At 47.9% G+C, this 24,634-nt stretch overlaps 10 protein-coding genes across 10 annotated transcripts; 7 read left to right on the forward strand and 3 right to left on the reverse strand.

Annotated features, from left to right (window-relative positions):
* Positions 1–263: 263 nt before the first annotated feature.
* Positions 264–806, forward strand: B0J16DRAFT_353780 (ribosomal protein S27-domain-containing protein; the record flags this gene model as incomplete). The annotated part of the gene is made up of 3 exons (XM_046129334.1): positions 264–266; positions 503–565; positions 624–806. The coding sequence occupies 3 exons, from the start codon at positions 264–266 to the stop codon at positions 804–806; spliced, it is 249 nt and encodes an 82-aa protein (XP_045986395.1).
* A 1,849-nt stretch (positions 807–2,655) lies between these two features.
* Positions 2,656–3,321, forward strand: B0J16DRAFT_316173 (ribonucleotide reductase inhibitor-domain-containing protein; the record flags this gene model as incomplete). Its single annotated transcript, XM_046125301.1, has 1 exon — positions 2,656–3,321. The coding sequence occupies one exon, from the start codon at positions 2,656–2,658 to the stop codon at positions 3,319–3,321; it is 666 nt and encodes a 221-aa protein (XP_045986396.1).
* A 114-nt stretch (positions 3,322–3,435) lies between these two features.
* B0J16DRAFT_61308 (uncharacterized protein) lies at positions 3,436–5,129 on the reverse strand. Its single transcript, XM_046134159.1, has 2 exons — positions 4,870–5,129; positions 3,436–4,778 (listed from the first exon to the last, which is right to left on the reverse strand). Exons 1-2 carry the CDS (start codon positions 5,103–5,105, stop codon positions 3,551–3,553), a joined length of 1,464 nt encoding a protein of 487 aa, XP_045986397.1. The 5' UTR covers positions 5,106–5,129; the 3' UTR covers positions 3,436–3,550.
* A 114-nt stretch (positions 5,130–5,243) lies between these two features.
* Positions 5,244–7,046, forward strand: B0J16DRAFT_61326 (amidase signature domain-containing protein). Its single transcript, XM_046134160.1, has 2 exons — positions 5,244–5,409; positions 5,456–7,046. Exons 1-2 carry the CDS (start codon positions 5,274–5,276, stop codon positions 6,856–6,858), a joined length of 1,539 nt encoding a protein of 512 aa, XP_045986398.1. The 5' UTR covers positions 5,244–5,273; the 3' UTR covers positions 6,859–7,046.
* Positions 7,047–7,063: 17 nt separating this feature from the next.
* Positions 7,064–8,349, reverse strand: B0J16DRAFT_333181 (PRP38 family-domain-containing protein). The gene has a single exon (XM_046126792.1). The coding sequence runs from the start codon at positions 8,247–8,249 to the stop codon at positions 7,455–7,457; it is 795 nt and encodes a 264-aa protein (XP_045986399.1). The 5' UTR covers positions 8,250–8,349; the 3' UTR covers positions 7,064–7,454.
* Positions 8,346–9,283, forward strand: B0J16DRAFT_333182 (uncharacterized protein). Its single transcript, XM_046126793.1, has 2 exons — positions 8,346–8,573; positions 8,643–9,283. Exons 1-2 carry the CDS (start codon positions 8,516–8,518, stop codon positions 9,113–9,115), a joined length of 531 nt encoding a protein of 176 aa, XP_045986400.1. The 5' UTR covers positions 8,346–8,515; the 3' UTR covers positions 9,116–9,283.
* A 1,341-nt stretch (positions 9,284–10,624) lies between these two features.
* Positions 10,625–11,678, forward strand: B0J16DRAFT_61332 (cytochrome c oxidase assembly protein COX16, mitochondrial). The gene is made up of 2 exons (XM_046134161.1): positions 10,625–11,181; positions 11,255–11,678. Exons 1-2 carry the CDS (start codon positions 10,915–10,917, stop codon positions 11,333–11,335), a joined length of 348 nt encoding a protein of 115 aa, XP_045986401.1. The 5' UTR covers positions 10,625–10,914; the 3' UTR covers positions 11,336–11,678.
* A 5,851-nt stretch (positions 11,679–17,529) lies between these two features.
* B0J16DRAFT_61431 (uncharacterized protein) lies at positions 17,530–18,872 on the forward strand. The gene is made up of 2 exons (XM_046134162.1): positions 17,530–18,588; positions 18,844–18,872. Exon 1 carries the CDS (start codon positions 17,688–17,690, stop codon positions 18,480–18,482), a length of 795 nt encoding a protein of 264 aa, XP_045986402.1. The 5' UTR covers positions 17,530–17,687; the 3' UTR covers positions 18,483–18,588; positions 18,844–18,872.
* A 3,300-nt stretch (positions 18,873–22,172) lies between these two features.
* Positions 22,173–23,172, reverse strand: B0J16DRAFT_333193 (acyl-CoA N-acyltransferase). Its single transcript, XM_046126794.1, has 2 exons — positions 22,749–23,172; positions 22,173–22,699 (listed from the first exon to the last, which is right to left on the reverse strand). The coding sequence occupies exons 1-2, from the start codon at positions 23,146–23,148 to the stop codon at positions 22,434–22,436; spliced, it is 666 nt and encodes a 221-aa protein (XP_045986403.1). The 5' UTR covers positions 23,149–23,172; the 3' UTR covers positions 22,173–22,433.
* A 557-nt stretch (positions 23,173–23,729) lies between these two features.
* B0J16DRAFT_262825 (Tim17/Tim22/Tim23/Pmp24 family-domain-containing protein) lies at positions 23,730–24,283 on the forward strand (the record flags this gene model as incomplete). Its single annotated transcript, XM_046123317.1, has 2 exons — positions 23,730–23,798; positions 23,894–24,283. 2 exons carry the CDS (start codon positions 23,730–23,732, stop codon positions 24,281–24,283), a joined length of 459 nt encoding a protein of 152 aa, XP_045986404.1.
* Positions 24,284–24,634: the final 351 nt, after the last annotated feature.

Genomic DNA, 24,634 nt, shown 5'->3' on the forward strand with positions numbered 1-24,634 from the left:
CCGACACTGGCCAGACTCCAGACTCCGTCACCGCTCGAATTCTTTATCGATCACGTGTGTGGGCACAACAACCCTACGCACAGACCCACTTTTCGGTCAAACCGCCCCAGAGGCAAGAGCGAGTTGTCAGAGCCACCAGACTTTTCCTCGCTTACCTACCTCCTCCCACCCACCTTGCGAGCCTCAAATCTGTTGCCGGATTTCGTCAAGCTTTCCCACTCTCGCAAGTCACCGACAAGAAATTTTCGAGAAAATCAGACAAGATGGTAAGCGACTGCCTTTTTCTGATGCCTTTTACGATGGATCGATTACGAGCGATGGATGGACAACGACTCGGTGTGTGAAAAAGAGGTGGAATCATCGACTCGAAAAACTTGCTGCCCCGTGGCAAAAGTTACAAATTGACGAAACTCGACCCCGACGATAGCATCGATGATGGATGGAAAACGCAAAGGATACAGACATGATGATGGAACAAGCTGGCTAACATTCCGCCTCTCAGGTTCTCGCCGTTGATCTTCTGAACCCTTCCCCGGCCGCCGAGGCTAAGAAGCACAAGCTCAAGGTACGATAGCCCGGACAAATTTTTATCATCACGACAATCGATCTAACATCATTACTAGACCCTCGTGCCCGCCCCTCGATCCTTCTTCATGGACGTCAAGTGCCCCGGTTGCTTCACCATCACCACCGTCTTCTCCCACGCCCAGACCGTTGTCATCTGCCAGGGATGCACCACTGTCCTCTGCCAGCCTACCGGTGGTAAGGCTCGTCTGACCGAGGGCTGCTCTTTCCGAAGAAAGTAAACGCCTCGCGGCGGTTATTTCCTTGGGCACTCATGACTCTTACGGTTCATCTCATGGTGGCCATCTCGGATCTGCAAAACACAACATCGACATGGACGGATAGAACAGCCGACGTTGCGATCATTCACCAAAAACATCTTTGCAGATAGAAGATGGAACACCCAGAATAGGGGCGTTTCGGGTCTCCGGATATCTTGCATGGCACATCATTTCTCTTTTGTTTTTCCGTTACGCGCCTTGTACCAAAGAGTCTTCTGGAGGCAGGAAGGAAAAAAAAGCACTGCATGGGTGGAAAGCTGAGAAAGCCTTCACACGAGTGTCCATGCTGGTCCCGATGGGCCGGTTGGACATGAGGACGTGGAACCGTTTCTTGATGATCGCTTCATACCCGAGTGCAGTGGGTAGCGGAGGATGGTCACTGTGCTTTTGCGAAATTCACAATGGTTTCCACATCACTTTCTTGTTGACGTGAATGCTTCTAGTCGATGATTGCGTTGTGTTATTGTTGTGACTGTCGTAGAGCACCCGTGCTGCGTATTAACATGGTGCCATAATTCCTCCATCTGCTACCACTCTACCGTCCACAATTGCTCTTCATGCCTCTTGCTGTCGAGTTGAACTGACTTGACAGCAATTGGTAATGGAAGGCGTCATCGATAGTTGGCCTCGACCCCTCAACCGATCGACATGCTTAGCTGCTGACTTGCCGGATGACTCGATCCGGAGATGGTCGTCCGCTACAAAGGCCTGAGGCAGCTCCTTCGAAGACGAGTCTAAAGTTAGGTCTTCTTTAACGGACCTGGGGAACCAATTACCCCGCGAAATGTGTTTGGAATCCGCATTCTGCCTTGAGCCAAACAGATTGTAGCCCTGTCTATAGTTAATTATGATTGGACAGATTGTTGAGCCTCTGTAATTTTTTACTCCTTCTTAACCAATTAATATCACAGCTCTTGGTAGCTCCATCTAATATCGTCCGGTCACATCAAAGGTTAGAATTGCTCAGCGTGAAGAAGTACATGTATCCTCTACTGCTGCCATGTGTATACGTTAGTAGCGTTGCTCGTGTGAGAAGCTCGTGTGACTATTTTTTTAACTAATGCATCCAATTTTGAAGGCGAATGTTGGGTGGAGCTGGGCTCATGATAGACGAATAAAGTGACCTTTGTCGATCATGAAAATGCCAGAATTTGCCCGTAGAAGTTATTTCTTGCCACTTGCCACTGCCTTGGTCTCCAGCACAGCCGACTCCTCACTCGCTGATAAGATACGCAGCTTATCAGATGAGTCAGCCGACCAATCAACGAGCGCTGAAATGACCAATTTACGCGAAAGGAGCGCGCCGAGATCGCGCTCAGACGCGGGAAGCTGAGCTCCTCAATGGGTAACTCTTGTTAGTTGATTGGTTGATCTATTCTGCTTTGAGGATCGTCTCTGTCTTTGGCTTTTTGGGGGTCTTCTTGGGACAGAGCAGGGGCCTTTCGCTTCTTGACCCTGTTCCAATTTCCTCACCCCTGGCAACAAGCCTCTTCAACTTGTTTCGTACAAGTCTCCTCTCTCCTCTTTGCTTTGTTCTTCTTTTGAACCCTTGATATCTCTCCTGGATTGCGACGTCATTTGCCTTTACAAAGACTTACTTTTCTTTCCAAAATCTGTCTTCAGACACTCTCCACTCTACAACTGATTAAACTCTGTTCCTGTGTTACAGATTCTTGTGCCACAGCCGCTGCTGACTCTACAATCACTACTGCAACGTCATCGCATCTCTGCGCATTTCATCGACTGTTGATTCTATCTGGATCACATCATTGTGTTCAATTACATCTAAATCTCTTCAAATTCTTCCATCATGTCGACTCCCCGTACTAAGCGCCAATTCGCTGGTGCTTCAGCCGACCCCTCCCAGCGACAAATCACCTCCTTTTTCAATGCCAGTGGAAGAACTACCGCTGAATCTCCCGTCGCCGCAACTGAGAAGCCTATGCAGCCCGCCCTTCCTTCCAATGTCCAGGCAAACCTGCTGAGCGTTGGTATGCGAGTCCGCAAATCCGTTCCTGAAGGATACAAGACGGCTGGCACTAGCGCTTTCAAGCTCTGGACAGACAATGCTCCTGTAAAGACTACCAGCAACACAACCCGTGCCCCTGCCAAGGGTGCCTCTCGAGAACTTCTTCCTTTCTGTGGAATCAACAGGGTAGGAGGTCTTGACACTCAGCCTGACTTTGAGCGGGAGGATGAGGTTCCAGACATCGATGCCATTCCCGAGCTTACCATGTCGCAAGAGAGCAACGACAGTGCTGAGTCATATGACGGATCTCGCAAGCGAATCTTTGACGAGGAGGAAGATGAATTGGTTGAAAGCCGCGCCATGGATGTCCAGAGCAACCGAGTCATGGCTATCCCAGTGTCTCGAAAGGGCGCCGGTTTGAGGGGCTTTGTTCCAGAGAACCGAAACTCTGGTACGGATTTTGACGAGGCTGATTTCCTTGTCCCCGAGATGGACATGGCCAACTAAGCCACAACCTCTTATGAGAGGCTCTGGCAGAGTCTCTCATATTATCATGTCACTATGCGTTATGTTATGGGTTTTGCAACATTGGGTCGGCGTTCAGGTATATATTAATGCTCCAGAGCGGTTGTAAATTTATCGGGTGTTAGAAAAACACACTGGGGCTTGCTGTATGTTACAAGGAATATTACAAGGTCGCAAATAGACCTACAATTATTACCGAATTTCCTCCAATTTACATGCCAACGAATGGCTCGCGGAACTCGAGTAAATCTCTCTGCCCGTAAAACTCACCAGCTACTGTCAAAATCATGTTGAGAGTAGCGCGAAGATTCGACCGTAATCGCTGTTTAGCAGCTTCCTTCTCTGCATCCTCATCGTCGTCTGGAGCCAGCCCGCTCTTAATCTGGGCGAGCAGTCGTTCTTTTGCTGCTTCAAGACTCTCTTGAGGCTCTGGGGCTGCGACCTCACCTTCTTCGGCGTCTGAGTCTGATGCAATGTCCATAGCCACGTCCTCGTCCTCGTCCTCGTCTATCTCACCTTCCTCTGCATCAGGCTTTGGCGGCGAAGGTGTCGTAGGTTCTGCGGCTTTGGGTGCTTGTTCGACTTCCTGTTCAGTTTCGGCTGGTGTGGAATCCTCTTCATCCTCATCAGCGCTGACAGCACCTTCGATCTCAAGGTCTTCTGGATCAGCCATGACATCTTCATCACTACTGCTTCTATCAACAGCTTCGTGGGCGCCCAGTCCACCTTCTGCTAATTCATCTCTCAGCGCCGCCATCTCTGCTAAACTTCTGCCCAGAAGGACTGCTCTTCGTCCTAGGTCACGAATCCAGCCAATCTCAGCGTAGTTCAGCTCACCCTTATCTGGGAGTCGCGCAAGTAATGACCATATCCAACGGCTCGTACGTTCCGGAAGTGTGTATCCACGACGAAGAAACTTGCCGCCAAGCATAATGCGCAGGATTCGCAGCGTGGTGTCTTTAGACATATGGGCGACCTGAAGTGGATGCGGATCGGTGTCGCGTAGGATTCGCGACCAGGTGGCTATTACAGAGGACTGGTTGTCTGCAGGAGCTTCGGTTTTGAGTTGTGCTTTTGCGAGGCGAGAACGGGCGTTCTGGGGAGGTTCGGCGTGGAGGATGTTTCGTAGGTTGAGGTACTGTTCCATAACGGAGGCAAAGTAGGCTTCGCGTATAGCCGCTTCTTCGTCGTAGTCGTCTTCATCTTCTGGGTATTCCCCTTCTTCGTAGTCACCTTCTCCATCGACATCGTCCGGCATCGCCATATACGCGCCATCTTCGTACCAGCCTCGAGAATCGCCGAGGCCATCGTTGTATATGCTCCTGTCGACAGGTCCATCCTCGTCATCTTGGTCGTCGCCTCTAAGTTCAACAGGTAACTGGGGCCCAATCTGGACTTTGGGCGCAACGAGTAAATGGGGAATTCCGGCAGCTTGTTGTCTGTTATACTCACCACATCAGCATTCGAGCTCTGCGAGGTCGCGATCTTCAGCAATGGTAATAGGGGTGCAGGGGACAAAGGTTGCCTTACCGAACTGAGTTCAGATACGCCATAGCATCTGTGTCATCCTCGAACTCTGACTCTTCGCCTGCGGGAATCGTAGTCGCATGCTCACTATCTGCAAAGACATATTTCTGCCCCCAGGTCGGGTCGATGCCAGAGTTTTGATGTTGTCGCGCTTTGCCGCCATGCTTCTTGGATCGCTTCGGTTTAGGCTTCGAAGCATCGCCTTCGTCGACGTCCTCGAATTCTCTTTTGGTCGTCATTTTTTATCCGGTCGTGTATGTTTTGTTGAGCTTGCGAAGTTTAGGATAGACGGGTAAGATCGAAGACCCTTAGATGCCTGTTTCTTATCGATAAGCTAGAACCAAGCTGCAGCTCATCCCCACCTTCAACATCTCGAAATTATAGCAACCTCTCATGACCACAAATTCATGATGAGTGCGGCTCTCGTGCGACAATCGGCCTCGAGGTCTCTATACTGTAGAAGAAGTCTACCAATCGCTGTTGGTGCGCGATCAACTACACAATGGCGCTCACATAGCAGCTACAACCACTTTGTTGGTCGTAGTATGTCTAACTCATCTCTTTATCCGGCGTTCACTAACACTCGTAGCTAAACTCGCTGCCGCGGATCCAAATGCCGATTTTCTTCCTTTCATGTGTAAGGATGTGAAGCCTTTTACACTTGCAGTCAAGGATAATATCGCAACCTCTGAATTCCCGACACAATGCGCCTCCCACATCCTCTCATCTCATCCTTCACCATTTGAGGCTACTGTCGTCCGTCAATTGCGTAAACGAGGTGCAACTGTTGTTGGAAAGACGAATATGGATGAGTTTGGTATGGGATCTCACTCAACAAACTCAGTTCATGGCGCAGTAAAGAACCCTTTGGCCAAGGACGACGATGTATCAGCTGGTGGAAGCTCTGGTGGAAGTGCTGTTGCAGTACGCTTGGGAGACGCCGATGTCGCATTGGGAACAGATACTGGCGGTTCGATTCGATTACCAGCAGCTTATACTGGAACTGTTGGCTACAAACCTAGCTATGGCATGATCTCTCGATTCGGCGTGGTTCCATACGCAAACTCTTTGGATACGGTTGGTCTCCTGGCCAAGGATGTTAAGCCGATACATGATCTTGTGTTTAAGACAGGCATGCATGAGGAATATGACTCCCAAGATCCAACATCATTACCTGTGGCATCTCGGAAACGATGCGCCGAAACGACACCATCCAGTCTCCCCGACTTTTCAAAGCTAAATATTGGCATTCCCCTCGAGTACAACATCGATGAGCTTGATCCTTCCATTCGCGCCGCCTGGATATCTGCCGCCTCCACTCTTGAAGCTCAGGGTGCAACATTGGTACCCATCTCACTACCATCCACCAAGGAAGCGCTCTGTGCCTACTACGTTCTTGCCCCTGCAGAAGCTCATTCAAATCTTGCCAAGTACGATGGTGTCCGTTACGGAAAACGTGATGAAGGCAGCGATGCAGTCGGTGAGACTCTCTACTCTGATACCCGTGGTGAAGGCTTCGGTGAAGAAGTCAAACGACGAATCCTCCTCGGCACATACAGTCTCAGTTCCGAAGCTATAGACAACTACTTCATCCAGGCCCAAAAGGTTCGAAGAATGGTGCAAAAGGATTTCGACCGTGTCTTTCGGCTCGACAACCCTCTTTACGAACCTGCCCAGTTTGATCTTAGTGATATGGCTGAGGCTACTGGTATGGAGGATAAGACTGGCCCTGTTCAGGTCGACTTCATACTATGTCCTACAGCACCCACATTCCCTCCGAGATTAGAGGAGATCAAGGAGCAAAGTACTGTAGATGCATACATGAACGATGTGTTCACGGTACCCGCAAGTCTGGCAGGTTTACCAGCTGTGAGTGTGCCAGCTAAGGTAGAAGGAAGTCAGTTCCCAGCAGGACTGCAAATTATTGGACAGTACTGGGATGATCAGAGGATGCTTCAGTTGGCGGAGAAGCTGAAGTCTTTGACCGCATGAATGTATTGGTAGAGTTTACAAGCGATGATTTATGACATTAGTGTATATTAGACTAGATAAAAGGCGAATGGCAAATGGATCTCGAGCTTTGTAGGTCTGATAAGTCGTCATCCATCACTGATACCCGTGTCACCCAGGAGCTCATCCAACAGCACATGCGGATAAGTTGCTTCTGCTCTGGTAGGTTCCAGAACCTTTCAACGTTGATGGTCACAGATGGTAAATGTAATAAATTGATTCATTATCTTCAATTATTTCTAGTGGTTCAAGTTGATGACGCTGTAGACATTTCGAACAGGTGAGCCTACGACTGAGACTGCAACCCTTTAAGTCCGATTGCCAATCTTCCGTCCTCTGAAGACATTGTGGTGAGTTGGCAGTAACTGTCTCCTTGGTGGTATCGATATTCTTCTGGTCCAGGCCGTCTCATAGTAGATCGTTAATTATCCAAATATACATCGTCCGGCTAGTCGGTATGTTCAGTTTGGTAGGGGCTCCTGGTCAAGACAACAGTCTCCTCGGGCTTTGAAAGAAGGTGAATCGGGTATCTTGCGACTCGAACACTTGTATTGGTTTGCTGTGGACGAGCGGTCAGATCAAGGTGAACGACTTCGGCTGCGGCTTCGAGTTGGAGATCGGCTCCGTGATCGGCTCCGACTTTGACTTCTCCTTCTTTCGTCCCGGTCAACTTCCATCACATCTCCGTCCGAGATCTCCCCAGATTCCTCTCTCGTTCCGTTCTTTTTCTCAGCCTCGTCTTCTTCCTCCAAAAGATCCTCTAGGTCACCGAGAGGGCTGACTCTCGGCTCCAAAAGTTCCAAGTCCTCCAGAACTTCTCGTTTTGGCATCTTCCACAAGCTCGTACCGCATACACGCTCCTTTGTCAAAAGTTCGTCCACAAAATCGTCCATGTATGATAACTTCACACCTTCCCTGCCTCTCCGTCTCAACTTGCGCCTATCTTCGAGAAATGGTTCTAGCATCTCATATACATCCTTCGCTTGTCGTGTGAGTCGGAAGTAGAAGCATGCAAGCGCGCGCAAGTATTTGAAGGCTTCACCGCCGAATTTTAGGTATTCCAGAAGGACCGCATCGCTGGGCGCTAGCTCGAGAAGCTTAAAGGCAAGACACAGAAACGGACTGGGTACCTGTGTCGTACCATATGTACCTCCGATAAATTTCACGTCTTCTACGACGCGATCGACGATATCGGCTTCGTTACACGCAAAGCATTGCATTTTGTAGTATATCGAGTCGACGATGCGATCCCTGACGGCCTTTTCCATGATGGTCGCGGGATTGAGGCCGTTTGGCGCGACCGAGACGTTTGAGCCACGCTCATCGAGGAAGCGTCGCGCATCGGCGTGAACTGTATCTTTATCTCTGCTCATTTTGGGCGGTATCGCAAAAGAATTGTCGGTTCTAGAAGTTGGTGATGGTGGGGGGCTGGTTTGAAGCTTGGATGGGAAAGTGTAGAAAGCTTGGTGCCGATAAGCTGATAAGGCGCGTTGCTGTGTCAACATAGTAAATAATGGACGTTCAACGGTCAAGGATGACGACAGCCGACCTTGAAACTGTATTCTAAATCGTCTGATAGTGTAGATTCTTCCTTTCAATTCTGCATTAGGCCAATCTACCATCATCCTTATTTTTCGTTATGGCCAAATTGCTTCTCAGTTCAGGCCAAGTGCAGGTCATCGCCTCCTGCTTCGTTGGTAAGAGACATTCTCACCGCTGACCGCATTCCAGATGATGGCATACTAATAAGACATTGAACTTTACAGTCGTGACTTGCACATTTGCGCTCTTCATTAGCGGTTACATCATTCAGCAAAGAACCCTCAACCAGCTTCGCACAGCAATCAAACCGCGCGTTGATACACGCCCATCACCAAAGGTCTACCTCCCAGAGAAGTTCCAGGTGCGAACAAAAGAGCTTGAGGATGGCCGAGTCATCGACATAGACACAGAAGCCGACATAGAAGTGCGACGCCAACGTCTACTGGTAGAGGTCAAGGAATCGAAGCCCAATGTCGACGTCGAGGGAAATGATGCCTTGGTGAGAAATCTTGAAATTATCAAGCAGCTGCAGGCCAAGGTGGTAGACAAGATGTCTACGCCCGAGGGGCATGTCGAAGCGCCAGTCGCGAACCACAAGCCTGTTAGCAAGGCGAAGAGGAGGAAGATGATCAAGCAGGAGCTTCAGAAGTCGGCGCAGGCTGAAGATGGACTTTACTACCAGCGCAGGATGTGGTAGGCTGTCTCACTAATAGGTTATGAGTTTTGGATGTTTTATGGTAACGACAACTGGATAATTGAACGGGGTATGCAAATGGGATATGTACACGGGATATGATTTAAGGATAGATTGAAAAGGTAGTCTCGAATGGGTGCGGGGTTAATGTTACTTCAATTACTTAGCCTCTGCTCCAAATATCATGACATGCTTCAATTAGACAGAGTTCATTCTTTAGGCTCTTGACAGTGCCTTAGATTAACTGCAGTTGTTGAGATTGCATAAGATACCCTCCAAACATCTGGGCGTAGTGGTTCTTGATGAGACTCTCCACTGCCGTACACCAACAGCTCAAGGAAAGCAGCTTGGCGCAGTGGAAGCGCGGTATGTCTCTACTCCACCTTGAATTAAATACCAGAGTACTAACTCACTATAGCCGGGCTCATAACCCGGAGGTCACTGGATCGAAACCAGTAGCTGCTATGAAGCATTCTTTTTTTGCAATAATGGCCATTGCTGTATTGCCTTTCAACCTGCCTTGAGATGATATGAGGTCTGCACCTTGTAGGGTAACTTGACATCAAGTGCCACATTAAGATAGACTTTGTTTCTTTTTGAAACGTTTTGCCAATACTCTCGCTAGAATAGAACCCAATTTGAGACATCCACATTTTAGATGCCGAATGCCTGTGCAGTGCAACACAACACTGAGTCGACGATAATACGATACCAATTTGTCAGACAGGGCGAACGGTCCAACACGAAATCTTCCGCTTAGACATCATCACTAGCAACGAACAAATCTCCGAATTGTTGTCTAGGCGGTCTAATGTTCAACGGTGTCTTTAGTCGATCACAACAAGCAGGGTCCAGGCTTTGAGAGAGCCAAAGTTATCCTCTCCACTGTCTCCAGTCAACAATTGACTAGAAGCAAAATGGAAGCAAATTCGAGAACTTCTCGAAACCCGCGGAAACGTCGCATGTTTAGGTCCAGCACAGGCTGCTTTGCTTAATATCGGGCATCGTGAAGGGACTTCACGGACGACTACAATGCCCAACCCGGCTTTAGGGTGTCACTAGTTCCCAAGGATATGCCAGACAACAGTTCAGGGTCCATTTACACGATGGAGTCGTGCCATTTCCAAGACATGGATTGGGCTGCTTCAAAGAGCTCGGACGCTCGTACAAGTCCTTTGGCGTGGTACAAGACGGTACTTGAAGATAATTGAACCCTTATATGAGGCTGAAAACAGGTTCTGCCGTAGCTAGTGGCAAATGAAGAGAGGTCTGTGTTGATACAAAGGCCCGAGGTTGGCATCGACTGAGTTGAAGTTCGAGACAAACGGTTGTGCCGATGGTGGAGCATGAAATGGACCCTTGATTTTTTTTATGTTGCATAGACCAAACGGTCGGAAATCTCCAGAGTCTGACTTGTTCGTCCAATCTTTTTTTGGGCCGGGAAAAAGTAAACGCGCACAAGCCATGAATCGCTCGGAGCAGATGATGTGGGGCTCATGATGATGGAGTCAGGTCATTTCTAGCCTGTAGATATCGTCGAATTGAACTTCAATCAAATCAAACTCTTCCTTTTGGTCAATTCATGTTGAGATTTGGACCCTTCTCTCCACATCTCGCTCAGAACCGAAGACACCAGACGTGAATCCAATTCAGTCTGCATACCATATCCACCGCCGTTCAAAGCTTTGCTTCTACCTTCGCCGGATCTCGACCAATCTCCGAGTGGCACACGGAGCTCCCGACTCTCCCTTCCGAATCCATTACCCTACCGGCCGATAATTGACCCCGACGAGTGACCCACGATGCCGGCGTTCCAAAGCAAGAAGTTCCGGTCTTCGGCCGATATGAACCGCATCGGCATGCGATATCGCAACCTCATGAACAAGCATCCCTTCCTCATGTTCGGGCTCCCCTTCATCTCCGTCATCGTTGCCGGCTCTTTTGTCCTCACCCCCGCCACTGCCGTCCGCTACGAGCGCTATGATCGCAAGGTTCGCCAGATGACCAAGGACGAAGAGCTCAATGTGCGCCGATCTGCAAGGAAGGTGGACATGAAAGAGGAATACTACGTACGTCTTGCGCCGTTCGGAATGGGAGAAAGAATGCTGTTTGTGATCTGAGATACTAACATCTTGGTAACAGAGACTTGCTGGTAAGGACCTTGACGATTGGGAACAGAAGCGTGTGAAGCGACTTCCTGGTGAGAATGATGGCTTGCTGTAAATCATGGCATACTGGCTCCCTTGCTTTACTTGCATGAGAAGGCATCACGATCTTGACATATCGACGATGGCATCAAAACCGGTCTCTTGTGAGGGTTGCAATAGCCCATGATAACCACTGCATCGACGTCATTACTGCCTTCTATCCCAACGCTGCGGCTGTTGAAACACCACGGAAGCAAGGGTCGCCAAGAAGGGCTGTGTTCCGTATGTGGATGGCATCAAAGGCGTTTGGGTGTTTTGAAGATGGGCGCGCGTTCGTTTATGTCTCTGATATGGCGTTTATCGAAGGATGAAAGGCACAACTCCCCTATCGTTCCAATGGAAGACGGCGGAATCGTGATGGTTCGCGGCTGCAGGGACGAGCCGCAACGTCAGTGATTGACCCGACCCAGCGGTCAGAGGCTTCTCAGAGACAGTTGTCAGAATAGAGATCGGGACTTAAGTGAGGACATCTGACGAAAGACTGAGCGAATATCGATGAGTCTACGGAAGTTCGATCTTGATTTTAAGCTGTTGGAGGGTGAGATGTTTCACAGGGTTGAAACAGATGAGCTTTAGGGGACGGGATGTATGGGATGGTTGACCGCATCGAGCAAGAAACTCGAAACTCCAAGAATTCACATCTCTGAGACTTGCAGATGTTTCGTCGGCCATGGAGTGCAGCAATATCGCGCACTGCAAGCACTAGTCGGTGCAATCCATCTACCCTACTGCACCATACACTTGGGAACAGATATTTGATTCATCCATCATCGATAGTACCAACTACCAAGGCACAATGCATTCTTACCTGGCTGACGGCCGACGTTGAATTACCACAGGACCAGACTATCATTCTCCCTTGCATTGAGTCACGTTGACACAAAGCCCTGCATTCCGCAATCTCCGTCTCTAGCACGCTTTGTCCTTTGGCAAGGCTTAGTATGATTGTCATGTTGAGTGTGTGCAGGTACAGTACATGGACTACAGTACGCTAGGTACACGCGTTTCTGATTACTATCATGGCATTTCGCATCGTGCCGCTGTATTTAAATCGTGATGGATGATCGCCTCAAATGACTTGACATGGCATCCCCATCGTCGATCCGGAGAACGCTACAAGACCGAGATTGAATCTCCTCACAGCCTAGCATCCCAACGAGTGGCTGTAGTGGCTGTCGCATCGGCCAAGAAGGTCCTAAGCCAAGATATCACATCAACGGGCCAGAGCTAGCGATACTAGAGCATGCTAAAAGACACGCCAGAGAGGCAGCTATCGAACGGGACGACGCGTAGTCTGGTAATCAGGAAATAAAGATGAAAATGGCGGTGGTTTTAGCTCACGATAATAGAGGGTAGCGCAGCTGGACAGGGGCCAGAGCGCCACGCCAGCCCCCGCGTTGAACTGATTGTCAGGGCCATCGATTGGACGGCGACCTGAGTGGCTTACAATTGAAGCTTGGAGTCAAGCGAGACATTTGACATTAAGTTGATGATCGTCAGGAGAGCCTCGCTCATGCGCATGAGCGATGATGAAACTGTGCTGTAAAGGTGATGATGCCGATATAGGAGAACGTGACCGACTCCTCGATCCATCCACCAGGCATTAGGATCGATGACATTTACGATGAACGGAGAAAAGACGGACATCAAATAGAGAAGGTCGTCGGCCTTGCAGAAGAGGGGTTATGGCCAATGGTAAATCAAGGCATGATGTGTGTGTATATTATTTCAGGTAATAATTGGCAGTCGGAGGCGATGATGATCACGACCATCATCCAAGTTGAAAAGGTGGTGTTGAGAGACGAGCTGCAAGGTACTAATTGTACCTGCATGTATCTTGAACATACGAGTTTCCATGATCCGAGTTTCCGAACAAGGCGCAGCCATATTGAATGATGAATGACAAGAAACAATAAGTTACTCTTGGCTCTCGAGATCATGTTCATTGTAGGGTAACATCCGGGCTGGGTTCTCCGAATTGACTCTTCTCTTCCGTGATGTTCAGACGAGAACTCGTTTGTGAATGGTCAGACCGAATCTTGGAAAGTTTACCAGGGGCCCTGGTCTGAGGGTCATCTGGTTTTTGACCAATGCCAAGAGTCCTTGCCAAGACATATTCTGCCAACTCGGCAATCAGTTCTCTCTGAAAATTGAAGCTGAGCTTGTTGGTGAGAAAATGCAACGTTGGTTCGTACCAACAACTGGGGATCCAATAACCGTTCAATAGCAAACAACGCCCGTTCCTTTGGAATACGGGAACTAAAAAGAATATTGATTGCCCGCTTACACTTGGACAGGTCTAGAACTTGCTTACTCTTTCTCAAGGATGACCGTGGTGTCGGTAACATTCGCAATCAATTAATTGCATGCATGACCCTATAACATGATATTATTGGAAATCGGGGACCTTGCCTTATGTAACCCTACAGACCGGCAAAGAACAAGTAAAGAAGCTGCAGTAACCAAGGCAAAAGGTTAATAGAAACGGGTATTATGATAATGGAGGATTATCTGTAGATTTCTTTTTTCTTTTTCTGTTTCTCGTTCCAATTAACCATGCATCCTCCAAGTCCTTTCGTCACATTTCTAATTCTAGTAGTCAGATCAACATCATCGTTACAATATGAGTTTTCCTTCTTTTCCTTGTTATAATTCTTTAGCAACCAGGTTAGTGGGTTGCATTACATGCATGTATGGAGAATAGTTGGGATGCCCGATTCTGAAAGTTGACAAAAGATGCGAATAAAAAGCAAAAAGTTGAGACCCAATGCTACGGTAAACCTTCAGCTCTACTGTAAGCTGCAGTAAACTCTCCGCTGAGGTGCGCCCGGAGATGGCGACGATAATTGAAGACGGGAACAACAGGCCAATAGTATGAATTACAGCATCGTACAGGGGCCCTGTAAGCTGGCTGGAGCTGTCAAAGCGCCACTTCCAAACAGCTGGAAACCCAGTCCGGCTTCATCGTGTCCCGAGATGCAAGGAAAGTCCTTGACCGAAAGTAAAAAGAAAATATTTGAACAAAACACCAAATGCCGAAATGTTGGGTGAGATCTACAGTAACATAGACAGAGAGAGGGAGATTAACCTTGGCTTCGGACTTTGACAAGTTTCCATTCGGACTGGGGCTTCGCTTCTTTTCCTTGGACGTGACTAGGTATTGCTATTTTTTGTTTCTTTCTCCAGAATCTCCGCCATCTTATCACTATCACATCCTTCATTTAGTTATCGTGTCCGTAAATATTCGGTTCGGAGCCGGGCAGGACAGCGCCGAGCCTCACTTTAATCTCGTTTATCAAGACTGGACTGCCAAGAACCACCAACAAGGAGGAAGCGAGTCGCATCTTTCGACTCTCTTTTCACTCTCCACTGATATCGTCATAATAGACAAGCGAGTTGACTTCAGCTACACGAATGTACTTGTCGGTCTAAAGACTCCAGTAACGAGACATTAAACCCAGTAATATCTCCACGAGGAGACCCTGGATCGTCAGTGCTAGCAGTAGCAGTAGTGAGTTACAGTGCAGCACAGCACCTAGAGCGCCATACAAAATGCAGTAATTAAAAGTGCATGTGCATGTATATCGTGAATGCACAATAAAAAGTGGAATGAGGGGTTCAAGAGATTCACCGCCAGTGTTTAATTGACCACTAATGTAAGTCCAAAGGGTTCAATTGCGCGTTTTTGACTTCACGATCTGAGGCAGTCTCCTTTATTAACTTAATTGCCATAATGAAACAGATCCTTCCTCCACCGCCATAAGCTGTAACTGCGCTTGTAGCGGTCAGTATGAGTCTCTGTGAATTGCCTCTCGGTCTAGATTCACAACATTCCATACCCAGTTCAAATGTTAGTCTCTCAAAGACACAATGCTCTTGGCTCTGGGGTAGAAAGAGGGAGCTTTAGGGCACATGATAGTGTCATGCACGATGCAGGTGAGATTCGCATCACAAGTCTGGATGATGGGATGGATGCTCTGCATACACCGTAAAGTAGTGTAGTCACCAAACATGGGGGCATACCGTCCGCCGGGAAAGACATGGGCATTATCTCGATAGATCTCAGCTTCAAAAGCAAAAAACGTACAGAAACGGGACGGAAGTAAAATGATGATTTGCAAGGTATTGACTCCAGCTCCAAGGATTTACAAGGGATGCTAGATCAGATCAGAGGCCATCGCCGAAAGATAACGATTGTCTAATGTCTCAAAAGACTCGAGTACGTGATCGCGAACAAAGCACATTTTTTGTCTCAATCGTACCTGCATCTGGTCTGAAGTAAGAAAAAACGTGTGCCTGATGGTTGACACCCACATAGTTTGTCACTGAACAGTTCGCCAAGCCGCCTCTTGAATGCAAGGGAGAGTTATCACACGATTGAAGCGGAGTAGCAGCGGTGAAGACATTCTAACATGATCAATTTCACTTTATTTCTCATCAATGGGGTTATTCTGTTCTGTTGGTACTTAGTTAATTGATTACCTGCAGTAGTAGAGAAACTAAATAATACGACCCACAGCTGAAAGGCATCGGGACCGATAGAGTAATAGAGTTTCGGCTGGCGCGCAAGCCGTAGACAGAAGACAGCTGAGTATTTGGAGGGTTATCGGAGTTACTTCTCAATTGATTTTCACTGCAGTTTAGTTCAGTGATCGGAGTGACCGCATCTTCATCAAGTACAGTACAGTACGTGTCGTATGTTTTGGGATGATGATCTGTTACTAAAGTCGTGGGATGATGTGCGAAAGGTGACGTCTAGGTTAGCCCTTCTTTGGAGCCACGACAATTGCCAGCGCTGCTGTACGATAACAGATCGGCGCTGGCGTACACACGAAACAACCGATAAACATTGATCAACCAACCATTCATAGTTAAGATGAAGGTTTCAATGTACAGTCCTGTAGCTGTAGCTGTATCGTCGATTTGCGCGTATACCATATCCATGATGATTACTCCTCATCGGCAATGCCATGATGGACTCACGATCAAGCTGAAGCACAGGCTCAGGCTCAAGCTCAGAGACAACTGTTTGCTTTTTCCTCTTTCTTCATGTTTCTACAGTTCACGGAGCTCCGCCCTGCATCTTACAGACATGAGTTGGGAACGAATAAGAATGGAATCCATAGGAATCTTCAGGCACGGGCCCTTGATTTTTCAAGGGTTTTTTGCTTTTTCCCAAGCTCAGTCAGCTAATTACTGTATGTATGTGCTGGCTGTACTGTAATCAGGCACAGGCACAGACACATACAGATTACGAAAAACCCTCCGCATTGACAGGGATGGGGTGTAAGTAAGCCAAGACTGGCGGTCACTCGGGCTCACGCGTGAGAAAAAAGAGGCTGAAGGGAGAGTGAAGTAAAATGGCGATAGACGTTTATATTTTTCGGCAAGTTACTGAAGTATCTCGGGAACTATCATGATGGCGCTGGGCCTGATGACCTGTCTGGGAAAAAAGAGGCTTTTGAGGCGTGGGCTAGCAGAAAGGTACCAGGCACAGACCCAGGAACAGCTCTTCACTGTAATCAGGTACGCCGATGGTCTGGACCTCAGCGAGGCTTACCTTACCCATTCTCCGTACTCAAAGAAAAGAAACGAAAATAAAAAAATAAAAAATGAAAATGTGTCCACTTGGTACCGAGTTTCCGATGAGATTAAGTGAGGCGAAGCCTTGAAAGTCAAAATCATTATTTTTTCTCACAGCGTAGTATTATTTCCTTTGGTGTTTCGAGGACGGGCTCAAATGTTTCTTTACAAGGGCTTCTTCCCCAAGGGTTGAGGAACTCAGGTACCAAAAGGTACATTCACTGAAAAGACAGGGGTCGTTGATCAGCGGGACAGACGCACCCCCCTGTCGTGTCTTGAGAGAGTGAGAGGAAGAACAGATGGGAATCTTTGTGAAAAAAGGTGCGTCAAAGACCAAGATCCAAGTGGAGATCTGTTAGAATGCCCACCCAGGTCAAGCCAAGAGAGAGACAGGACCAGGGTACAAGATCAGGTCTCCAGGTACTCCGTACTCCGCCGACTTCTGGGCGCACACTACAGCTACAGGGGTCATCTAAAGTCTACAGGGATGTCCGCCCACTTCGGCTGTGACGGTTCGGTGGATGACGTTCATGGTGTCCGGTAGCTCTTGCACTTGCACTCTCTGCCTGGACTGGGCTGTACGATAAAATACGAATGCACTCATTATTTATAGACTTGAGCATCCCATCCCCGGCTATCTCGGGTCCTTCTTTCTGACTTCATCAACCCAACTCTGGCCTTTGTAGCCTACATTAACTAACAATTGAGTATTATATATCTTTTACGATAATACTTTTACTCTTTTATAATTCAACCATCACACGAGTCACTTACACTCACCAAACATGCATGTACTACAAGGATTCGGCCAAAGACGCAAGTCGTCTCGCTGCCCTCGAGACCTACACATCCGAAAGGTTTCATTCTCAGGATCTTCTCTCTCCTCCGGTTGCTCTCTATCATCATCTTCATCATCCACAATCTCAGCCGTCTCAACACCAGCAGCCAGGACACCTACAACATCAAGGTCCGGACTCGACCCTCTCGCCTCACACCCCGCCTTCCACGCACCACCAAGATTATACGAGCGACCTTTCAAGCGTATCGATGAATCCGAGCCTGTCTTTTACGGTACCGACGAGGCAGTTATCGATGAGGAGGATCTTGTCGAGCAGGATGTTGCTGCTCAGCAGCCTACTGAGATGGCCCTGCCTCCTCATGTAAGCCCAATGGATGCTGCCGATGAGCAGGGCAATGAGCCCAAGGATTACTTCTTCACCACATTATCAACAAGACCACCGATGCCCAAGTCTCGCTGGTCAGAATCTACTATCCAGAGCATTCAGACTTTTGAGGACGACGATGAGGATGACTCCGAAGTCACCCAGTCCGAAGACTCTGAAGACGACAACGATGATATCTCAGTCCTTGAGATGCGTCGTCTTTCCCGTCACCCCTCTGCACTAAAACCCGTCTCTATCAACGCTACCTTCGCTGCCCGACCTGGTCTGGCACCTCAGCGTCCTCCCATGCGATCCCTCGACAGCGTCGACAACTTTATCCGACGTGGAGGATGGAAGCGTCGTGGCATTGTCTTCCACAAGGAAGACCTCGAGTGCCAGGACCGCAACAGCTTCTAAACATCATCTCATCTCAACACTCACTCATTCACTCTACTTCAACAACTACCTTACTCTCTCACTCTTACACACTGGACATAATCACTATTCTCATATTTTCTTATATGTTTGACGATTTCTTTGATACCCATACCTCTACAGCACATATCAACTGCTTCTTTCTCTTTAACTCAACGATATCTCACGGCTGTTGTACATCCTTGCCTCACCCATAAATTGGGCTTGTCTTTTTTCCTCATTTCATCTCTGTATACATATCAATGGGGGCCTGGAGTTTTGTCTTTTGTGGGCCATGGGATTACTTGGGAAAGCGACAAAAGCGATCATCTTTTTCACTGGTTTTTATTATGGGAATCTGGAGGTATGCGATCATGGGTTTTACGGCTTTCCACACATGGCATGTGGTGGAATACAGACACACACATATTAGAGACATCTTCTACTACATATTACTCTACTATTACTCTCACCCTCACACTTGGGCGGCTTTCTTCTTACTCTACCTACTCTACATAGAAGTCTCTTCATGAGGCTGAAATATTACAAAACACTTTGCCGTCTCCATATTCTGCAGCCTCAACTACCGTGCATGCCTTAGCTGTCCTTTTTGAAATTTTGATACTCGGGTTTAGACACATCCACTTTGATGATGGACCCAGCATGTTGGTATTGTATGGATCTTTAGGTGGTCCAAGCATCACTGTCAATACTGGAGTTTCAGCCTCAACATTTCCACAATAATCTTTTTCTTTTTGTATAATTTTGGAATGAGGATGAGAATGGAGCTGAATAAGCGAACAAGACCCAACACTCTGAGTGAGCGGTCTCACCGAAACGTGGACCATTAACCTCCATCACATCATCGTTAATATGAACGCAAGTTAACGCAGCGCATTGACTGCTTAGCGAAAGAATTATGGCTGGGCTAGCGTCAACGGTCCTTGGATCCCTGGTCTTGGATGGTCTGGTCTGTGATAATGATTATGTTATTCTTTCTTTTTTTCGTATTTGATGATGCTGACAAAATCATGGCATTACAAATGAGTCACTTCGTGTTGAGACCGTCTTGGCGGTGATGAGTTGAGTGTGATTACATTAAGCGATCGAGGCTGAGTCTTCCAGAAGGGCAGGGCCCGCCCATTGAAACAACCCCATAACCCATGCAATTATAAAATTCACTGTAAATTTGGCGGGCAGGCAGTCAAGTCAAAGCCAAAGCCAAAAGTCAACGGGCGGCCGCGGAGTTCCAGGGTCTCTGGTCATTCAATTTTATGACGATCATCGGTTCACGGCCAACTTAAACAGAACAGAACACAACAAACTCACGGTTGCCTGAATTTGGTAGGTTTAACCCTTTGCAATTTGCCTTCAACCGTCAACCGTTTGACCGTTGGGCACGAAACTTTCTTGTTTACTTTGACTTTGATTTTGCCTCAGCCTCAGGGGGAGGCGAAAAAGCGAAAAGGAATGAATGCATGACTTCACTGTAATTGGCATGTGGCAAATCCGGTTCAGCGAATCATCTACAGCGCAACATGTGCCCTGTTTGATGTTTCACGTCCCCTAATGTTTTGGTGGTTACGTGTAATTGAACATGCAGTCATGATCAACGAGCTGAAAGGACGCGACGTCTTTTTGATTCCTGTCATGTCTGGGATTGACGCTTGTCGTAGATCTTGTATCTGTATACAGTACTATATGCAAAAGACGTCAGTGGTTGCGGGTAGCTTGTTTCAAGACGCGGAAGCGCGCGGGAGCTATCATCATTCATGCATTACAGCTGTACAGTACTTGAAGTCAAGCCAATATGCTTCGTCATCAAACTGTAGATTATCGGCAAGATGATGAAAGACATTACACTACAGATGCACCAGTGTATTCAAGCCAAGTACAGCCAAGTACTGTAGCCAAGTATAGACATAGTTTGTATGCCTGTTTTTGAGGTTATCCACGGAACTTTCCAGGCTGCGGGCACAGTTGAGCCAAGAACTCATTACTAACCCTTGCTCCAAACTCAACAATATCCTTGGAAGTTTGTTCGGATTCTACGGCAGTGTTCTCTTGATGTACCGAGCGTACGGATACGTTCGAACTGCTGCGGGCGATGACGATCTTCCGTATTCCGTAGCTTCCGTTGGTTTCACTGCAAGGTTCTGTGATGTTTAATTCTCTTCTGTTCTCTTCTCTAGAGACTGAACTCAATTCATGTTACATCAACTTGGTCTGGAGCCTTAAAATGATGGGCAGACAATGCTGAAGCTCTTGTGGAGAACCAACCTTGGACTGTGCTTTTTTTTTCTTGTGAGTGAGTGACCAACTTGATATCGAGACTATGACGATGATCTTTGGACTAGAGATTAGACTAGACATCTCTTCCCATCCATCCTTTATGCAATTGCCATGAATCCTTCCATAATTGCATCAACTCAAAACTTGATACATTTTGAACCCGTCGTTTCATGGAAACAACGTTAACCAATGATTCCTTTCTCCAAGAATACCGGCATCCTTACCTCAGTTACTGCACCTACTAAGCAACTAGTATCTATCCACTGACTATGTCACTCATCCCCATTAACTATTAACTAACAAAATCGTCACATCGAGTTCCCACTAACTCGGCATCCAATCGTATCAGGGAATCCTCTCCTCCGGACTTTTGGCTCCAGCCTGGCGGTCACTGATTGGATATACCCTTGCGGCTCCGGCTGGAACCCTACTGTCGATTCAGAGTGAGAGAACCTCTTAGCCAACCACTCTCCTATTTCCAATCCACGATCTACCGGCTAGCCAAGCTACCGGCGAGGCTGTCTCGTGGTTCTTCTGACCTATCATAATATCCCAGTTGCAATATCCCATCTCATCTTGTAAGCGAAGCGAGGCCCATCGCGATCTCCTTCGCATCGAGATGTTGCATGCTGAATCGTCTTTCTCCTTTTCCCCTCTTCATGTCTAATGCTTGGCTGGTCTTGTCATAGCAGCACCACGCGACTCAAGAGGTTCGAAACTAAAGGATGGGAGCGGGATTGAACCTCAGAGTGGTCAGTTCAGGAGACGGGTGCTCTTGGTTGACATCAAGGGAACGTAATCGTGAACCTGGCTGTGACAATAGCCGGGCCTCGTGATCCATGCTCACATCTTTATAGTCCCGTACCAAGCCTGTGGGCTCCCAGAGCCCACACCATACTCAAAGGTGTCGTTTTAGCCAGTTCTTCCTGATTTTGTAATTGTCGAGATTGGCGAATGTACCTTCAAGTATCCTATTCTAAAGTGATCGGGGAGACCAAGACCAAGAAACCAATAGTCGAGGCTGTCTGGAGAAAGCCCATAAGGCACTGCCAAAGCATAGCTTCTAGATCATGTTCGTTTGAGAGTTACGGAGTATTCCGAGGCTCGTTCATCGTTGAGTTCCCAGCACTCGTTCATACGTGAAGCCATGGGTCAGTCGGGAGTGTATCACCTTTAAACTTGCCACTTTCAATAAGAATGTGAAAGACATGCCAATCTAGAGACTAATATCCCAGTCGACATAGAAGATCTGGCAGACGACTAATTCTCCTGTCTCTATTCGCACCGAACGTCGAGTTCCACTGGCTGATGGAAACTGCTGTTCAATTGTTACAACATCATACAGGCCGCCTTCATGGAAACGGATCAGCTAACGAAGAACGTTTTTGAATCTTCAAACCCCTTGAGAATCGTATTTGAATAACATGCAAAGCTAAGAGGATTAAAAGATTAGTGTTGTTAGCAGTATCCCTTCAGATCATTATCCCATGAGTCTGTAGGGTAGCCGGCGTTCATCTAACAACTATCAATCCTTCCAGGCTTTTATAACCGTTCGCAAATAGCCGTGAAGATGTCTAAACGCAAAGATGAATGATAAGATCCAGAGATGGTCCTTCACAGGGCTGCCGTATTGGAAAACCCATGGCGTGCAGTCGATAGACCTCATGAAGCAGTCTCTGTTTGCCCTCCTACAGGACGAACCATCAAAGGAATTGTTATTTCGGATGGGCCACCCCAACGTGAAAAATCGACAGTATGTCGAGCTACTTCTTCAAATCCAAATTTCTCATAAAGCTTCCGTCCTTCTTCCGAAGATTCGAGACATGCTGGGATACCGAGACGATCAGCTTCTTTGAGACCCCACTCGATCAAGAGAGATGCTGCTCCACGTCGTTGATGTTTCGGATCAGTGTGCAGTAGCTTGAGGACTGAGAGGTTTAGTTAGTCGTGTCTGTAGGATGCAGAGATGGCGCATACAAGCGTATGGTGTCCCCTTCATATAGTTCACTCGTATACCGTTGATCCCACCAAATAACAGCTCGCATGCTTCTGCATTACAACTTGGCCCTCGAAAAGAGGAAAAAGAGTGCTGTTCTTCTGAAGGAGGAGTATCCCACATGTACCACATGGAAAAAGCAACCATTTCATCTTGGTCCTCTTGTTCACTGAGGTCAGTATCGATGACCTTGGCCCATCGACAAGCAGGATTCTTCTGTAGTAAATCGACGAGATCCGAGGCTCTTGTATTAGGTCCTGGGACTCTTGGCTTTGGAAATAGGACTGAGCCTATGGGATTCGGGCCATATGCGACAGCCTCGATGGCAGCTGCTCTGGAGGCATCGGCTCCTGTTGCGGGCAGGACTGTGAGAGGCATCATAAAGTTTCACAGAATTGAAAGCATTGATCTTTACAGAAATACAGAGAAGGGCCATTGTTTCTTATATATTGAATGTTTACTCATATATATGCGCATCTGTAGCATCCTTGGTGTCTTCAATCTTCGGCGAGCTGGAACAGGCATGAGGTTAACAAGCTCCGCTCTCGGCCGGGACTGGATCCGGGGTTTAGTGGGGGTGAGGTATGACGTTAAGATAGAGAACTCAAGAGCCTTATACACAAGGGCCTTTACCATACAGTATGGCCAGATATACACTGGGAATCCTAAAGGACATGGTGAGCGCGTAGACTTTAAATATTAATTACTACCAAACAATTCGTGGCTGTAGGTCAGAGGATTGAAATGGAAGCTTCGAGTCGGCCGAAGCCGGCCTAAACCGCTATCGATAAATCTGATCGGATAATCCACTCGCCGACCCCGAAAAAATCACTCGCTGCGCGATTCAAGGTCCGGTAACCTTTTGCAGCCGGCCTCACAATTTTCATACCCGAATATCGCCTTCACGAGCCTTCCAACGCCCTTTCCCCTCGCGGCAACCTCTTTAATATACATAATCAGCCATGGATCACGGACGCGACCCCTGCCCCTGGGTCATTCTCAATGACTTTGGCGGTGCTTTCTGTATGGGTGTAAGTTTAGTCTTTGATACTCGAGCTAGGATCCATTACAGCATAAACTACCATGACGATCACCAAAGACATGACTGACTTTCCCTCCTCAATAGGCCATTGGTGGTACTATCTGGCACGGTATCAAGGGTTTCCGCAACTCTCCCTACGGCGAGCGACGCATTGGCGCCATCACAGCCATTAAGATGCGTGCTCCAGTTCTAGGTGGTAACTTCGGTGTCTGGGGTGGTCTTTTCTCGACATTCGACTGCGCTGTTAAGGGCGTGCGCCAGAAGGAGGATCCCTACAACGCCATCATCGCTGGTTTCTTCACCGGTGGTTCCCTCGCTATTCGAGGTGGTTACAAGGCTGCCCGAAACGGTGCCATCGGTTGTGCCGTCCTTCTCGCCGTCATCGAGGGTGTCGGTATCGGTTTCTCAAAGATGCTTGCTGGCAGCACCAAGCTAGAAGCTCCTCAGCCTCCTCCTCAGGAAGCCACTCTGTGAGACCAGATTTTGACGAAATGAATAAACCACGATCGATCAAACGAACAATCTTCGACTCCCCCACTCTCAACTCCACCATCACGACCATCCACAACAATTCTGCGGGCCAGGCTCTTCAAGAGCCGGGCTTCTTGTATTTTCACCACTACGAACACAAAAACTGGCTGACGTTTTAATCGCTTCAATTCGCATCGGGCCGGCGTTCTATGTATAATAGAGTAAGAAATCGGGAGGGGGCTTATCGGAAGGCGGGTTCTGGCTTAGCGATGGAGTTGCTACACTTCTTGCGACTACGGACTAATCTATGTCTGAATGAGGGAAAAAGAGAGAGAAGAGAGCACTTGTGTACGA

Source organism: Fusarium flagelliforme (assembly GCF_020744385.1).
Source record: "Fusarium flagelliforme strain FIESC 12 MPI-CAGE-AA-0113 chromosome Unknown B0J16scaffold_2, whole genome shotgun sequence".
NCBI classification, from domain to species: Eukaryota; Fungi; Ascomycota; class Sordariomycetes; order Hypocreales; family Nectriaceae; genus Fusarium; species Fusarium flagelliforme.

What these genes read in the sequence shown, in the direction of transcription:
- B0J16DRAFT_61431 (XM_046134162.1), top strand. Translation starts at nt 17,688, where the DNA reads ATGCATGTACTACAAGGATTCGGCCAAAGACGCAAGTCGTCTCGCTGC.
- B0J16DRAFT_333193 (XM_046126794.1), bottom strand. Translation starts at nt 23,148, where the DNA reads ATGATGCCTCTCACAGTCCTGCCCGCAACAGGAGCCGATGCCTCCAGA. An exon ending in GAAGGGGACACCATACGCTT is followed by an intron (nt 22,700 to 22,748) that starts GTATGCGCCATC and finishes TAAACCTCTCAG; the next exon opens with TCCTCAAGCTACTGCACACT.
- B0J16DRAFT_333182 (XM_046126793.1), top strand. Translation starts at nt 8,516, where the DNA reads ATGGCCAAATTGCTTCTCAGTTCAGGCCAAGTGCAGGTCATCGCCTCC. An exon ending in CATCGCCTCCTGCTTCGTTG is followed by an intron (nt 8,574 to 8,642) that starts GTAAGAGACATT and finishes TGAACTTTACAG; the next exon opens with TCGTGACTTGCACATTTGCG.
- B0J16DRAFT_61326 (XM_046134160.1), top strand. Translation starts at nt 5,274, where the DNA reads ATGATGAGTGCGGCTCTCGTGCGACAATCGGCCTCGAGGTCTCTATAC. An exon ending in CAACCACTTTGTTGGTCGTA is followed by an intron (nt 5,410 to 5,455) that starts GTATGTCTAACT and finishes TAACACTCGTAG; the next exon opens with CTAAACTCGCTGCCGCGGAT.
- B0J16DRAFT_333181 (XM_046126792.1), bottom strand. Translation starts at nt 8,249, where the DNA reads ATGAGCAGAGATAAAGATACAGTTCACGCCGATGCGCGACGCTTCCTC.
- B0J16DRAFT_61332 (XM_046134161.1), top strand. Translation starts at nt 10,915, where the DNA reads ATGCCGGCGTTCCAAAGCAAGAAGTTCCGGTCTTCGGCCGATATGAAC. An exon ending in ACATGAAAGAGGAATACTAC is followed by an intron (nt 11,182 to 11,254) that starts GTACGTCTTGCG and finishes TCTTGGTAACAG; the next exon opens with AGACTTGCTGGTAAGGACCT.
- B0J16DRAFT_61308 (XM_046134159.1), bottom strand. Translation starts at nt 5,105, where the DNA reads ATGACGACCAAAAGAGAATTCGAGGACGTCGACGAAGGCGATGCTTCG. An exon ending in GCGTATCTGAACTCAGTTCG is followed by an intron (nt 4,779 to 4,869) that starts GTAAGGCAACCT and finishes TGAGTATAACAG; the next exon opens with ACAACAAGCTGCCGGAATTC.